General features: G+C 41.0%; 1 protein-coding gene across 1 annotated transcript in view; it reads right to left on the reverse strand.

The window, feature by feature from the left end:
* The window catches only part of NMT2 (N-myristoyltransferase 2), a 35197-nt gene that overhangs the window by 18776 nt on the left and 272 nt on the right, over positions 1-16149 (reverse strand). The window contains exons 2-3 of the mRNA XM_010575880.1: positions 8349-8484; positions 2707-2851 (exon numbers count right to left, since the gene is read on the reverse strand). Coding sequence (XP_010574182.1) covers positions 2707-2851; positions 8349-8484 — 281 coding nt within the window. The remainder of the gene's footprint in view (positions 1-2706; positions 2852-8348; positions 8485-16149) is intronic.

Raw genomic sequence — 16149 nt, forward strand, 5'->3', positions numbered from 1 at the left:
CACACTTCTTTTGATGCAGCTCAAGATAAGGTTGGCTTTCTGGGCTGCGAGTGCACATTGACAGCTCACATTCACTTTTTCATCCACTATTACCCCCAAGTCCTTCTCCACGGGGCTGCTCTCAGTCCACTCATTGCCCAGCCTGTATTTGTGCTTGGGATTGCCCAAACTCATGTGCAGGACCTTACACTTGGCCTTGTTGAACCTCATGAGGTTCACACGGGCCCAACCCTCAAGTCTGTCAAGGTCCCTCTGGATGGCATCCCATCCCTCCAGCGTGTCGACTGCACCACACAGCTTGGTGTCATCAGCAAACCTGCTGAGGGTGCACTCAATCCCTCTGTCCATGTCACCAACAAAGATCCAAGTGGCCAACAAAAGTCCAAGGATGCAGTTCTGCTAACGCCCTCCTTCTCCAAGAATTTAAAACCCTGTCATTTCCTGATTGTTGTGCCCAAGATGGCCTCCAACCATCACATCACTCACAAGTTCTTCTCTGTTTGCCGACAACAGGTCCAGTGGGGCACCTTCGCTAGTTGGCTCACCCACCGTGTCAGGAAGTTATCTTCCACACACTCCAGGAACCTCCTAGACTGTTTCCTCTCCGCTGTATTGTATTTCCAGCTGACATCTGGTAAGCTGAAGTCCCCCATGAGAACAAGGGCTAGTGATTGTGAGACTTCTCACAGCTGCTTACAGAATATTTCACCTGCCTCTTGATCCTGTTTGGGTGGTCTGTAACAGACTCCCACCAAGATATCTGCCTTGTTGGCCTTCCCCCTGATTCTCAGCCATACACACTCAACCCTATTGTCACCATCATCAAGCTCTAGACAGTCAAGTGTTCCTTTGTAGTATGAACTTTCCCCAAATGACGTGCAATCCTCACAAATAGTTATGGCCTGCTGTCCAGTTTGGAAGGTCATCATTACCAGCACTTTTATGCAAACTCTGGAAAGTATCAACAGCCTAAACATTACTGCCACTACATGGCAGACTTGCCTAACTGAAGAACCTACTGCTAACAACCTTAACTAGAAGGCAGAAGGATTCTGAAGTTAATTTAATGCAAAGATCCCTAGAGCTATTTCTTGAATCAACAGATGTTTTTTTTCTACCTAAACATATCCAGCATATCAAATAGTGAAGACTTCCCAATACGTTCATTCAGCAGATAAAGGAAAAACTACAAGAAGGAGAGGGGAAAAAAAAAATTCCAATAGGATCAAGAAGCAATTCATAAATACTGTTGAACAAAACCTCTGCTGGCCAAATTCAACAAAACATATTTCTACTGAACACCACTAACAAATCATTTTTAGAGCAAATGTATTGGTCCTTTTAGGCTGGCAAGTGACAGACTCTCATCTAGAAGTGCTGTAAGATACATTGACTAACCTGAACTGAACTCCTGGAACTGCTGCGCAGACACCTGAACTAGGTCTGAAAAAGCTTTGTTATGGCCAGAGTATTTTTTGATTTACACATCAACTTAATTCAGCTAGGCTCTTCCTCCACCTAGGCAGGATTACTGTGACAATTATTACCATTAGTTTACAGAGGTATCTGGATAGAGTTTGTACAGAGAAGAGCGAGGGCAGGTCAGCTCAATCCAGTGGAAAATACTGCATCCAGGGACTCTGCTCGGGACTTCTCTACGCAAGGAAGTCAGGGAGAAATGAGATCACTGTGGATTAAACTACAGACATGGATTAATATGAAATGCTGCCCTGTGGAGAGAGAGAGCAGAGTGCTCCTGTGCTTTAGACTCTCCCTTATTTCTGCTTATTCTACACCAGTCTCCAATGCCATGGAGAGACATCTGCAGAACAGAACAATGACAGCTATTGCACTGAGACTGCTTTACTTGTGGGGTCCCCAAGTTTTGTTGGCACTGAAGAGCTACAACTGGTTAACTTGAAGATAATGAAGTGGGAAGAAGAAAGTTCAGAAAGCAATTCAGAAAAAGCAAGACAGTCAGCAACTACCTTCTCCAACAAAGACTAAGATTTACCAACTGTGTTATCAGGGATCAGATCAGTATAAAAAGTAATCCGCCAAATTCCTCACAAAATTAAAGGCAAGGAGAGGTCACCTCACCATCTCACTTGATACCAAGAACAGAGAACAGACTCTGTGAAAGCATGTCTTCAAGATAGTATACATTGTGGAGGAAGCACGTGAACACACAGCAGTAGAAGTGTTCACACATGACAGAAGTGCCACTTAAAGCTGCGTGAAAACAGTGTAACCTACAGCAGGAGAGTCATTCTCTCTGTGATAGCAAATCTATTTATGGGGGGAAAAAAAAAAATCAAGGGAAAATAAATAAATAAATAAAATCAAAGTTTACTCTTTGTCACCACTTAGGTTCTTATTTTCCCTGAAGTAGAAAGGACTTCTATGTTCTGTTGTTCAAGAGTTCAGACCTAAAATATACAAAGGAATGCTATTTCAATAGCATTTCCCAGTTTTTTAGAGAGCATCAGAATGAGATTTATTAACACCGTATTTTGTTGCATATCATTGGGGGGGCGGGGGGGCAAGCACCTTCCTAGAGAACATTAAGAATTCCACATAAACTACAGAAAAGATTAAGGATCTCTACTGCAGACAGTCCAACTCACAGCTGTTTCGGAGAACATGCCACACAGCTGGCACACATTCTTTTAGTGGTCAGTAAGACCCAGGTCCAGTTATACTTACTAAGTTTAGGTACAGGTTGCGTATCCCAAAACTGGTATTTACGTTTGGTAGCCTCATCAATATTCTTTGCTGGGCCTTGGCATGCAGAGAGCAGCTCCATCGCTCTCTGGATGTCTTGAAGCTTCTGCATTGGAATGGCTGGATTCTGGACACAGAGACAAACAGAAGAGGAAGCTTATTGAGTACATTTACCTTGAACAAGTTGTACCAACATGCTCATTTATTTTACTGTTACATGTTCGTTCTTCTCATCATGGTTAGTTTAGGTATAACCTCTGGAAGCAGGAGTGTGGAAAGTCAGGTGGGCAACAGACAAGCAACTTCATAAGATACTTAATGGTTTTGAGTAGCGCTTGCATTTAACCATGAAACTTCAGTGTTAACACATTTAACACAAATACTGCAGCATTAAGGCAGGATACCAGTATCACAATAAAAAGCTTCTTATATTCCCTGCCCTGTGAAATACAATAAAACAGCAAAAAGCACATCAGCTTAGACATCTAACAATCTAAAGATACCACTGGTACACAGAGATGTTTGAAGTTGTACTTTACAGATACAATATAAAATAATATTTAAATTCACTATGGTTCAGTATTTCAGATACACTGTACTGCTACAAATATCCACTTTTTAACCTTAGTTATATTGTATCTGCCTTCTATTAGCTTGCAATTATTATAGTAGGTACCCTTCTGCATCGTATCGTATGTAGTTGACCATCTTGCCACTAATGCCAACTGTGCCAACACTCACAACTGAAGATAAATTTAACTGATAGAAGCAGACTGACAAAATAAACCAATTTTCCACTTAAAAGTTGAAAAATCTGTTCTATAAAGTTATTTGAAAAGCATAAAACCTAAGGCTAAGCATTTCTAAACTGAGCTCTTACACCCTCACTTTTGATCACTCTGAGTAAGTGTAACCGGAACGAGAATTTTACCTGCATAGGAAAGTACAGAGGAATAATAGTAACAGACTTCTAAATCTAAAGGGATCTTCCTCTCTCTCTTTTTTAATTTATTTACTTGTTTTGTTTCATTATCCCCCAAATTGCAAGTCCTGTTCTGAGGCGTACTAACAGCATGCTTGTGTTCCGGTTTTCCCAAACTGCAGTGCAAAAAATACATCTGAAGGAACAGTCTCAAATGCATTGGAAAATTTCAAGCAATTCTGCATCAAGCCAGATGTGGCTTTTTTTTTTTTACTGAGTATCAATGGATCACTATTTCCATATTTCATCTTCTTTCTACGAATTATGTGTTGAAAAACCACAAAAAATTACATGCAATAATGACGTAAAGCTTCATTTGGATGGGCATCTCCCTCTAATATTCTCAGCCACAGAAGGAGTAAAACTCCCTGCCTGGACCTCACGCAGGCCATCATTTTTATTTATAATAAAAACTTGTACTCTCTAAATATTATGCAATTTCTTTCATTAATTTAAGTATTGTGAAATTTTACCTGTGAGCATGCTTTAAACACCTGTCATCTGAGTAGTTATGAAATAACATATTTATACTCTTTAGAGCAACACAATTGCAGCATAAAAAAGCCCACCCTATTTCTAGATCCAGATTACAGTGACATAAATTACTTTTCTCAACTATCAATTTGTCTATTACAAACTGGCCTGATATAAATACTTCTAATGCCACTAGATAAATTCTGAAATCATACATAAATATTGACATACTGTAATTTATTTTGTATGTTTATTTTAAGTCTCTAATGTTTTTTTCTACATTATGAAGAAGAAAACAGAAAATCTAAAAAACAGATATTAGGTTCTAAAAAGATCTTACTAGCATATGTAAAGTAAAAAGTTCATGTTCTGGTACCAAATACAACATGGCTAGGGACATCAGAAGGAATCTCCTTTCCTTTCAAAATGTTCAGAGATGAGCCTTGCTAAGAAGTTTACTTGCAACCCTTTTTGTTTTCCTTTAATGGAAAGCAAGAAAAACCTATACAGAACTTCACATCAATTAGAAAGAAGAGTGATTTTGTTTAATTTCAGTTTAGGGGAAATATCTCTTCACAGCACAAGACGGCACTGTTGTGCAACAGGGCTGAGGTATGGAATGCTTTTTTTGCCTCTGTTTTGGTGACAAGTTCTGACCTCAGACCTTTGATGACCCTCAGCTTTGTAGCACAGTCTGTGAGACTCCCATTAACCACAGCAGGAGAGAAAGTTAGGGATCACTTAGCAAACTAATCATGGACAGGTCCATAAGAACTGACCGGATGCATCTGAGGGTGCCAAGGGAGCTGGCTGATGTTACTGCAACAAGCACCTATCAAGTTTAAAAGGTTAGAGCAATTGGTGGAGGTTTCTTATGAATGGAAAAAGGGAAATGTCACACCCATCTTCAAGAAGGCAAGGGGGAAGAGGATTTTGAGAACGCAGTGGTCAATACTGTTTAACGATCTGGATGTGACAAAGAGTGCTTTCTCTGCAAGTGCATAGATGATACCTAGTTGGGAAGAATGGTTGATATGCTGGACAGCAGAACTGCTATTCAAAGCTACTTTGACAGGCTGGAAACAGAAGCTTCATGAAGTTTGACAAAGGCAAATACAAAGTCCTGCATCTGGGACAGAAAAAGCCCACACAATGGCAGAGGCCAACATAGACTGGCTAGGAAGTAGCTCTGCAGAAAAGAACTTGGAGGTCCTGGTGGGCAGAGAGCTGAACATGAGTCAGCAGTTTGCTGCCCAGCAAAGGACAGCTGCATACTGGGTTGCACCAGTAAGACTGTCCAGCAAGTCTTACCCTTTATCTGGCACCCCTGAGATCGCACTTCACAGTTTCGGGTTCCCCATTAGAAAGAAAACATTGACATACTGGAGCGAGTTCAATGGAGGGCCACCAAGATGATCAGGGTGCTGAAGCACATGATGTACAAGCAGAAGATGAGAGACCTTGGTTTGTTCAGCCTTAAGAAGAGAAGGTTAAGGGAGTAGGAGCAATCTGATTGCTGCCTAATGGGAGGATGTAAAGAAAACTGAGCCATGTCTTTTCAGAGGAGCACAATGATAGGATAAGAAACAATGGACAAAAGTTGCAAACCAGCAAACCAGCAAAATCCATTTAGATATAAGGAATTACTATTTTTTTTTAACCACAAGTGTAGTCAAACACTGGAATAGGTTGCCCACCTAGGTTGTGGAGTTTTCATCCTTGGAGAACCAACAACCTGATCTAGGCCTGAGCAGCCTGATCTAGTTGGATCTGCTCTAAGCAGGAGGTTGGTCGAAAGATCTCCAGAGGTCTCTTCCAACCTAAGTTATTCTGTGACTATGTTGTGTAGGCCACTAGTGACTACAGTAATGACTGAGAATATTGCAGATCTGGTAAGCTTCATTTATGTCAGTGTGAACAATCTACATCACTGGGACTTGTAATGGGGAGAGATTAAAGTCTTGTGAGATGGGCAATGAAGTGTTCTAAAGGTCATCATAAGCATAACGTGCTAACAAGCATTTATTGCTGTGGTTACACTCATGCCAGTGTTCAAAAAGTCCAATATCACAAATAAGAGAGGGAGAAGCCAAGATGACTTGCTGTTCTGTTTTTGTCCAGACTGGTACACCTGTTTACGAACTCGCCTGACCTCAAAGTCTTTTTTCAAAATAATTTTCAATGAGTTCAGAAGCCCCACTGAGTTATTACCTGATGATCCTGCATATATCTCTTAGTAAGGTGTACAATGTCAGTTTCCTCTGAAATATTTTGTAAACTTCTTTTCAACAAAAAGCAAGCAAATGCTAAGAGCCTTTTTTTCCTATAATATATTTCACATAGCACAAGGAATACAGAATCTAAATATCACTTGAGTAGCAGAGAAAATAAATATACTTCTCCACACTGACCCAGATCAGCAGTCTAAGATGCTGTCAAAAAATCTGAAACAGGAAAGTTGTCCAAGACGGAGAAACTCATCTACTTATCAGTGTGTACACCTGGAACACAGCAGAGAAGGCAACACCCCCCCCAGGCAACACTGATGCACTTGCAACTAGAGAAAAGTGGAAGCCATATCAGAACAGTAAAATGGTTTAGCTGCCTAGAGCTTGAGAGAAAGACTTAAATAAGACCTCTTATTTTATGCCAATAAAAGAGAAGGTTTTGTAACATTGCTAACAAACTGGCTAAACTTCTTGTGACAGTAAAATAATCACAAAGAGTGGCATCCTAAGTACACAACTTAGAACAAGGACAGGCTTCCACATTTGCAAAACACGTTATGCTAGAGAAACGGTGTGCAAGACTGCAAGGTGCTCAGGACCAAAATCTTGCACATGAAAACAGAAAAAGAGTGAAGCAGCTTCCTTTTAATGCAATAGAGGCAACATATGGAACAGTAAGCTTGGTCAGGAGGGAACGAAGGAACTCCCAGGACACCACAGCAATGAACTATGTCTTTATGTTAACATTAAAACTGACTTCACTCCAATTGTGAAAGAGTTTGAGGTTACTTGGTCATCACTTGCAAACAGTCCTCTTGTATTAGCAATTCATGCCACTTGCTTTATAGAAACACAGTATCAAAACGTGGTGAAATCAGAAGTACTTAAGATGTCTCTACATATTTTAAAGCGTCCCCTGTGCGAAATGTGTCTGTTCAAAGCAATGGGGGTGACACAGAGAATATCTAAAGGGACAACACAAAATCTATCAGTATGTTAATGAGCCAGAACACAACTTTTTGCCCTAAAATTAGTTGGTAGTCCCAATGTACTTGATAAATCTTACAGAATGAACAGTACTACTGGTACAACAGTGTAATTTTCTCCACATTAATCTGATAAAGCAAATAAAACTACTTCAACAGTCTCAATGGTCCATAAACTTTCATATCATCATGTTATAAACTTCAGTTCTCAGGCTCAGATTTCTCTTGAGATAAAAGCTCTATGTTAAAAAGCCACCACATCAGATTATTCACCATGCATTCACATGGTACTCAAAAGCACGTAGACAATGCTATTTTGTCACAAAGCCCACAAAGACTGTACATCCCTCACATAATTTTGCATTCTTATTTACAGCAGAGGCCTTTCAGATGGCAGTTTCTTCAGTCTTTATCTCCATGTTAGAGATTACTGCATTTTATGTAAGATGACATGCTGCTTGTTTTCCCAAATGAGACTCTGGTTAGCACAGCAAGGATACCTTCTTCCCTCCTACTGCTGATGCACACCATGAGATAGCATTACGCTGTACAAGTTACTGAAACTGCACTAAGCCAAGTTAGATGGTGGCTAAACTAAAGGCAATTCCCAAACACAAAATCTATTTAAAAGCATTACCACTGCAGATTAAGATTCCCTGTGATGAAGCTGTCACTAGCCTGAGTTCTAGCTGCTGGAAAAGAAAGACAAAACACCTCCTCCTCTGCTTTTCTCAGAGCACACCACCGTGGTGGTGACGCCGACTCTCCAGCTAACTTCATACAGTCTGCAAACACCAGGTCTTACCTTGCTTCTGTCTCTGTTCAGAACAGTAGCCATTTGCCTAATTCTGACGTGTTAAGGCAGAACTACCAACTCGCTTTTACAAAAAGCAACACACAAATTAAAATTAAATTAGAAAGCAAGCACAAATTAAAACAGAACCAGGCTCTCACTTTTGAAGGCTGTTGAATTTTAATCTCCTGGGAGTCAGACGCAGAATCTGATTTGGTGCCTCCAGAATTTGGTTTCTCCTTTTTTCTCTTCTGCTTCTTTTTCTTCTTCTTCGCTCCCAAATCCCCTCCAGGACTTCTGCCAGAGATTCAGAGAATGTGCAATGAGAAAAATCAATACCACCAAGCCTAAAATTAAAAAAAGTTAAATATGGAAAAGCCAGCATTTTAATATGAAAAAATCTAACAGCAGCTTGTATCTGAAGAAAAGGCAGGGGAAAGGAAGGAAGGGGGGAACTGAGAGCATTGATGAAAAACTCCCTGCAAGTGCCTTCTGATTTGTTTTATACTCAAGACCCCAGCACATCCAGGTGTTTTGACACAGCAGCATCATATTGTGGCACTATGTAACAGCCAGTGCTCTTCTTCAGGCTATTACCCAGCACAAACATAGAACAACCAAATTCAACAGAGTTTGGAGGAACTCAGGGAACTGCAGGAACTGAGAAAAGTAACCTCCTTGGAAATTCAGTAACTATTAGTGGCCCCATACTTTTCCCCTACCTGCTCAACCATCAGGTATACCTGAATTTGAGAAGAATCCAAACAAAAACATTCTGTTTTCAGGGAATTTTCTTTCTAATTTAAGTAGTGATGAAAGTCTTGCTGAAATCTCAGTAAGAAACAACACAAAACTAACCAAATATTTGTGCTTTAAAACAGTAAGTACAATGGGGTTAACTTTAATTAAAAAAGCCCAGCAATGAAGTATACATTGCACTTGCAGATTCTGACACATTTTGACTATTGATAATACATCTCCTTTCTTTAAGAAGATTCTAATTTGACAAATAATCAAGATATAGAATCAAGATTAGATTAGAATTTGCAAAGTGTGGGACGTGTTGGCAGCTCTCAGACGGGAGGTAAATAAGTAGGCAATGAGTCAGTTAACACTGAATCCTCTTCAAGAGGTAAACCTCCCAGCAAAAGCATACGTATATAACGGAGCTCAAGACAGATATTGGGGTTTGGGGGGCTTGGGTGTTTTTCACTGGAAAATAAAAAAGTCAATGCAACAAACAATTGTTCTTAATTCTGGAGGGAAAAAAAAAATAAAAATCAGGTATGATACTTGCAAGCCAAAAGAAAGAGAACTAAGAACTTAACTAAAGTTATTAAGATCAACATGTTTGCAAGGGCCATGTTATTCACTGTTAACATGCCCGCTTTTACGATTACGATGCCCAGTCTTAGCATCTATACCTTGTCAGAGCTGAAGTTGGCAAGAAAACACCCAAACGTCCAAACCGGGAGGCCAAAAGCCTGCCATTAATCAAACATGCAACTAAACAAAGACTCATTTTTGTGAGATCATTACTGTCCTCTAGAACAGCCTGTAGTGAAAGATCAACTCCAAGAAGTCCTTAACATTCACGGTTACACTGGGTTAAGTTACGCTCCCAAGAAGAGGGGAGAGAGTTACAAATGCAGCACCCTCTGGGACCAGATCAAGGAGCTACGGACAGCAGTGTAGCAGCCCAAACACACACAGGAGAGAGAAGGCAATCTGTAGTATTTAGTAGAAGTCTGCAGAAACAAAAGATGGAGTTGTGTAACTGAGGCAGGGAGAAAATTTTCTGTTGTAGAATGAAGATACTGCCTGATCACCTAGACGATTCTGTTAAGAACTTCTACACTCTCAGTTTAAAATAATCAAATTTAAATCTATTTGAAGGCCTGTATACCAAGCTGACATTTTGTACAGAATTTAAACACAGAACAGACCCAGAGGCCTGGCAAGAGGTTATAAATACAAGAGAGTAAAAAAACCAAACGTGTACAAGACCTAGGACTTCACCACCTCTGGCAAAACTGAGATAAAAATACTGGGGAGAGCAATTTCACCTTTGCTAAGGTTCATTTAATGAAATACCCTTCTACCTTCTTGAACTGTCCACAGACTTCTGCCTTTTCCTCTAACATCTCACATCCAGCAAACAAATGATGCCACTGTGTCCTTGAGCTGACTCCCAAGGGCTTTTGTGTCGAACATAAGTCTACTAGGAGTTTCAGCAAATGCCGTTCTTGAACAGACGCCCTCAGCAGGCACCGAGCCCCAAGTCACACCAGTGCGTCTCACTTGTCCTCTTGCCTTTCAGCAGGAGCCAGCCCCAGTTACGCCACAGGGGAATTCTGCTCACTGGGATTACCTGAGGGTCAATGTTTTATTTAGTTTGGTGAAATAATGAACGACTACTCAAAAAAAAGTTTGGCAGCTATGGAGAAAAAGCAACTTTGCCAAGCTTTACTAATGTTATCCCCAGTTAAACTGTACTTTTACCAGTATAATCTTAGTTGGTTCTTTGACCAGCTCAAGGTCTTTTTCATATAGAAATGCATATTTTTTTAGCTAGGAAAGAGGGAAGACAGGACTAAATTGCTGTAAAATATACGTGCATTTAAAACTACTAATTTTTTAAAAAATCTTCCAAAATCCCAGTCCTCAGCTTATGATGTTCAGGTTTAGAGCTTTCACACTGCCTCTTGCAAAATAAATACTGGTATCTTTGTCTGACAGTTACCCAGGGACCATTCAGAGAAGTTATTTATGCACAGTCCCCTGCTTGGGTCAGTCTTTTTTTTACTGTTGCAGGCCACAGAATGTAAAAAGAGGGTTTAAAGCAAGATCCACTTGTCCTTCAGCTATTTAGGCACGCCTGCAACCCAGAGATTTGGCAGCAGGCAGCATGCAGAAACTGCTACTGAGTAAACAGGTTTGTCCAACACAAGTTACAACCAGAGATACCAAGCAAATTAGGGCAAAAGCAAAATCAAAACATCTCAGGACTTTTTGTCCTTCTCATACTCTGCCTTGAAAAGAACCGAAAGGCTCCATAATGGGAGTGAGAATGGCTGGGAAGGGAGGAACTTTGTTGCTCAACTTGTAGTAATTACACTGGACATGACAGCACAGAGGATATGCAAAGGTAACAAGATTAAAAGCTTTTCTCTTCATTAAATATTCTCGTATGCTAAGATCTGCGTTCTCCTTTGTCTGGTCAGATACACATTTCATGGTGTCATCATATAGGTATCTCACTCTTAGAAGTTTGGGGAAGGAAAAAAAAAAGTTTCCCACTTCTGTGAAAGCTAATCTTTAAATGTGAAATCTCTTTTGCTGAACTACCCTGTCACCACCAAAGTGACGCAACTTGGATCGCAGGTCCCACAGGGGAAGCAGGAAAAGGATATGCAACTCGGGTTGATACTACGTCTAGCTGTCAGGTCAGGAAACAGAACCTTTTCACGCATCATACCAACACATCTGCCCCAGTCCAGCCCACCACACAGACCACAGCTGGTTATACTAAGAAAAATATTCAACATTAGACTTGGGGAAGATTTTGACCGTGTCAGTCCAGTGGAGACACGCTTATACCGGGAGCACTTCACTGACAGGAGGGCGAGCCTACACACTGCGGCAGAGGTGTACCTAAGTGCAGACATGGTCTAAGGTATTTTTAACTGCATCCACGATGACAATTTTGTCAGTCTGATGAAGTAAGGCCAACACAAAAGTGACGTGCAAATCAAAATTCAGCCGAGGCAAAAGAAGAGTCAAAACACCTCTTTCTGCCCCAAAAAGACTTAACCTTGCCCCCAAAAAGACTTAACCTTGCCCCCCAAAAGACGTAACCTTGCCATAGAAACCGGCTGTGGATATGACTGAGACAGTCACTTAGGCCCACAGTTTTATGATTTTGTCTGCAAGTTACAAATGCAAGCCCATGATCACACCCACACACCTTTCCACTTATGTACACACATCTGGTGTTTTGCATAAATGTGAAAAAAGACTTTTGCTTCTCCCTGCATGTGCTGGGGTTTTGTTGGTTTGTTTTTTTGTTTTTTTTTTTAACTGAAAAATGGGGATACTTAATGCATTTGGGGAGGAGTGTGGCAAAGGCAGAAAAACTTACTTTGTGGAGCTTTGAGCAAAACCATGAAAAGCTGAAGTGAAATAATCAGGAGGAGCACGACAGTGACCCTACTCAGATGGTCAAACTGTTTTGGCTCCCTTGGTTTTGATTTGAGATTATCTTTCCCACTGAATATTTGTCAGTGTTATTTTAATTGCCTTGACACCAAAATCTGCTTTAGCAGAAACAGTGTTTTGTAATATCAACATCTGTTTTAAATTACATGGAATAGTAATTTTAAGTTAGCAATTTCTCAAATTTAAAACCAAACATGTACTTCAGATGTTTATTTTTAAGCTGCAAAGGCCTAAGCCTGTGTGGGGTTTTTGCCTCTACAGTATTTTTTCCTCTCTCTGTGAGTAAGTGAGGTTGCAAAACTACATTTCTGAAGATGTTATATAGATCTTTTTGATCACAAAAATCAGATCTCATGTATATGGGCAAGACTGCAAAAAATTTCAAAGTAGTATTATTTATACTAGGGCTGTCCTTGGTTCATAAAGAAAATGGAGGCTTAGATGCAAAGGGCTTTCCCATTACTGTATTAGACTACCACCACTTCAAGAGAATAAGAAGGTCCTGACCAGAAGGGCTTAAGTGCTTCAAATTCCACTTACTAACAAACTACCATTACTAACAACCTCTCTGTATGCAAATGAAACTTTCATACATTTCAGTTCTTGGAAATGCAAGGTTTTTGAGCATGAAAACCTAGTAGCAAGGCCTTAAAACCTAACCCAACAGATAATCCTCAAAGCTCTGCATGTTTCCTCTGCCTCCCCCTTCAAGTCTGTAAGGCTGTACTCCAAGACATAAATCTCACCTGCTAAAACTGAGCACTGCCTCCAGTACCATAGAAATATTTATTAAAAAAAAATATCTAAAAGTAGTGCTGATTATAAAGTTGCCATTTAACAATAATCAAAGGGTTATACTACTAAAACATTCAAAGTAAATAATTTGTGAGGGTTGGGGGGAGTTGTTTAAAGGTCATACTTTTTCCTCATCTGTTTACTAAATGTACTGTGCCCAAAGCCTTCCTGACATTGAGCATAAGGAGCTATTTAGAATGAACTGAGACACCTTACAAAGCTAGGCTCAGCAGGGTGGATTCAGGTGCAATAAATACATTTTTGCATTTTGTAAGAGCATACAAAGCTATTTTGTAAACAACATTTTATTATGAAACAGAACAAGTACAGCATAATGCATCTAGCAGGAGCAAGCTGCAGACATAGAATAGAACAGCAATGAGTCACACAACATACATAATCCTGCATCTAAAAACAGGAGCAGAAACGGAGGACAAAGACATTTATTTGCACAGTTGAGAGCTATAAAATGGTATTTTCTGCTGCAGTCATTCAGTGCTCAAGCACATGAAAAAACTACAAATTAAAAAAAAATATTCAAAGTCATACATACATGTACAAATGACTTTTTTTGTGGTCAATATTATAAGGACCTATTTCCTAATGTCAAGAACAGCTTGAAAGTAACTTCATTTGCAAAGCAGTCCTACTAGAGACTGATACGTAACACATAAACTCTACCTCATCCTAAAAAAAAGAGTGTTAAAATAGCATGAGATTAAACACTGACCGGCAGAAATGGAGACCATTCAAAATTTAACAAGTCAGTTGACACAGTCATAGTCTCAAGTAATAAGAATGCTCATAAATTGCTTAGCTATATAAAACCTTATCTAAAAGCTCAAAGCAAACTTTAAAGCCACCCCAAAAATTAATACACTACGATAGGGAGAAACAGGGAATAATTAGGCTCCTATTACCATGGGTTAATCTCCTAGATCAAGCGTAGATCTTTGTGTTTGCTGTAGTGTAAGATTTTTCTTTTCATTTGATGGAATTTGTTTGAATACTTCAGCCTGCAGACAAATAGTAGTAAACAAGATTCTCAAAGATTACAGGAAAATAAAGTAATTTAAAACTCAGCATTAGACTTCATATATCAGAAACATGACAGAAAACTGATACTAAAGAGGCTTTTTCTGCTGGAATGAACCACTAATTTAATGAAACTTCATATTACTTGGAAGCATTCACTTTCTTATTTAAAGATGAATAAAGCAGCTTCTTTGAAATACTCATTAAAATACATTGGGAATATTCAACAATAACAAGTTTTGGGGAGAATGGCATACAACCCGCAGCCACAGCAGTTGTCCCTCAAAGCTCAGCGAGACCCAAGCTGGAGCAGAGCGGCAAGCTGCGATTCAGAACACACCAAAGTGCAATTCTTTGTTCCCCGGCTGCTTCTTACACATTGCTTCTGCACTTGCTGTCACAGCAGCCTGAGCGCGTAGCTGCAAGCCTATCTACACTGCAGAGGGCAGCTATAGCTCGGTCACACACACAAACGGAGAGGAAACTGGAGTAGGAATAAGGTACGAATGAATTCTAGACAGGCATCACCCGCGTACCAATCTACCTCCCCTGGCACATCAGGTTGGCTCCTAGAAAGAGCAATAAATAATAATTCCGTGCTCTTAGTGGTGTTACTTTTACATATTTGGGAATCATCAACTGTGGCATATTTATGTAAACAAACGTAACAAAAGCACCAAGATAATTAAACACTATTTTGTCCCTTCTTAGTATCCCAGATTTATATTACTATAATTATTTTTGACACAACTGTTTTAGCATGCATGCCACGAATTCACTGACAGAACAGCGAGCATCGAAGTTTTCCCCTTTCCTGCCTTTTAGACAAGTCAGTCCTCCTAAGTCTCTTAGATTTCTATTGCCACGTTTAAGATGCAGAGCTGCTCGTTGCCAAGCAAATCCTAGGGGCAGGAGACAACAAACAACGTACATCCTCAATCATCAATCACCTACAGAAATGCTCTCAACCAGATGAATCAGAAATTCATGAGGGAGATATTTGTGTAGCTGTGTACAGATTAACCTATTTTTAGGTTACTCCAGCCACTCCTAGTTGCGACAACAAAGCATTTTCTCTGCAATCACGTTTTCTAATCCCTCAAAAAAAAAGCTAAAAAGTAAACGTAAACGAAGTCGATTTTTAAAACACGTTCCTCCCATTTCCCTGCCCCAAAAGCCCCCAACTGCAGAGTGAGCCAGACCCTTGGCACCTCATGCCTGGACGGAGCCAGGCTGCTGGCAGCCCAACACCCTGGGTCGGGTGCAAGGGGCTGCGTTTACGCCAGCTGCCTCTCCTGTCAGCTCCCCAAGCAAGCAACTGGAGACAGCGCCTGATCCGCAGCGTGGGAAGATTTAAGGCGCAAGATTAGCGGAGAAGGAGCTACAAACCAGAACAACAGCGTTCGCTCCGGCTAACACCTTGGTAAAACACGCGCTCTGCTCCACTCTCCATGGCGTGTGCATTTAGAGGTAGTATTTCCTTCTGGACAATAGGTGACGTTGAGGAGGACAGTCTGCAGGACAGACGGACACAGACGACGCCCGGACAGGTCCCCAGGCCGGGGAGGGGAGCGTGTGAGGGGGGCGTGGGGGGCTCTGAGGGCGCCCGCCCCGAGGGAGCTGGAACCAACCGGAACAAGTAAGGGAGCAAGGGGGCATTCCCCCAGAGCGCCGTGACCCGCTACGGCGGGCTTCCTAACGGCCAAAAAGCCCCAAGAAAAGCCCCCAAACCCTGAAAAAGCACCGACGACAAAACAGGATTTAGCCCCCCTCTTAGGGCCCGCTTTTGAGGCCGGTGTCCGGCGGGGAAGCGCCAGCCCCGCCGCTCCCCTCACCTCAGGCCGGGGGCCCGGGCCCCCGCCTCTCCCTTCGGCGGAGGCCACCCCCGGGGGGGCAAGGCAAGGCGAGCCGAGC

This window comes from Haliaeetus leucocephalus, unplaced genomic scaffold (genome assembly GCF_000737465.1).
Source record: "Haliaeetus leucocephalus isolate CR32 unplaced genomic scaffold, Haliaeetus_leucocephalus-4.0 Scaffold0, whole genome shotgun sequence".
In the NCBI taxonomy this organism is placed as follows: Eukaryota; Metazoa; Chordata; class Aves; order Accipitriformes; family Accipitridae; genus Haliaeetus; species Haliaeetus leucocephalus.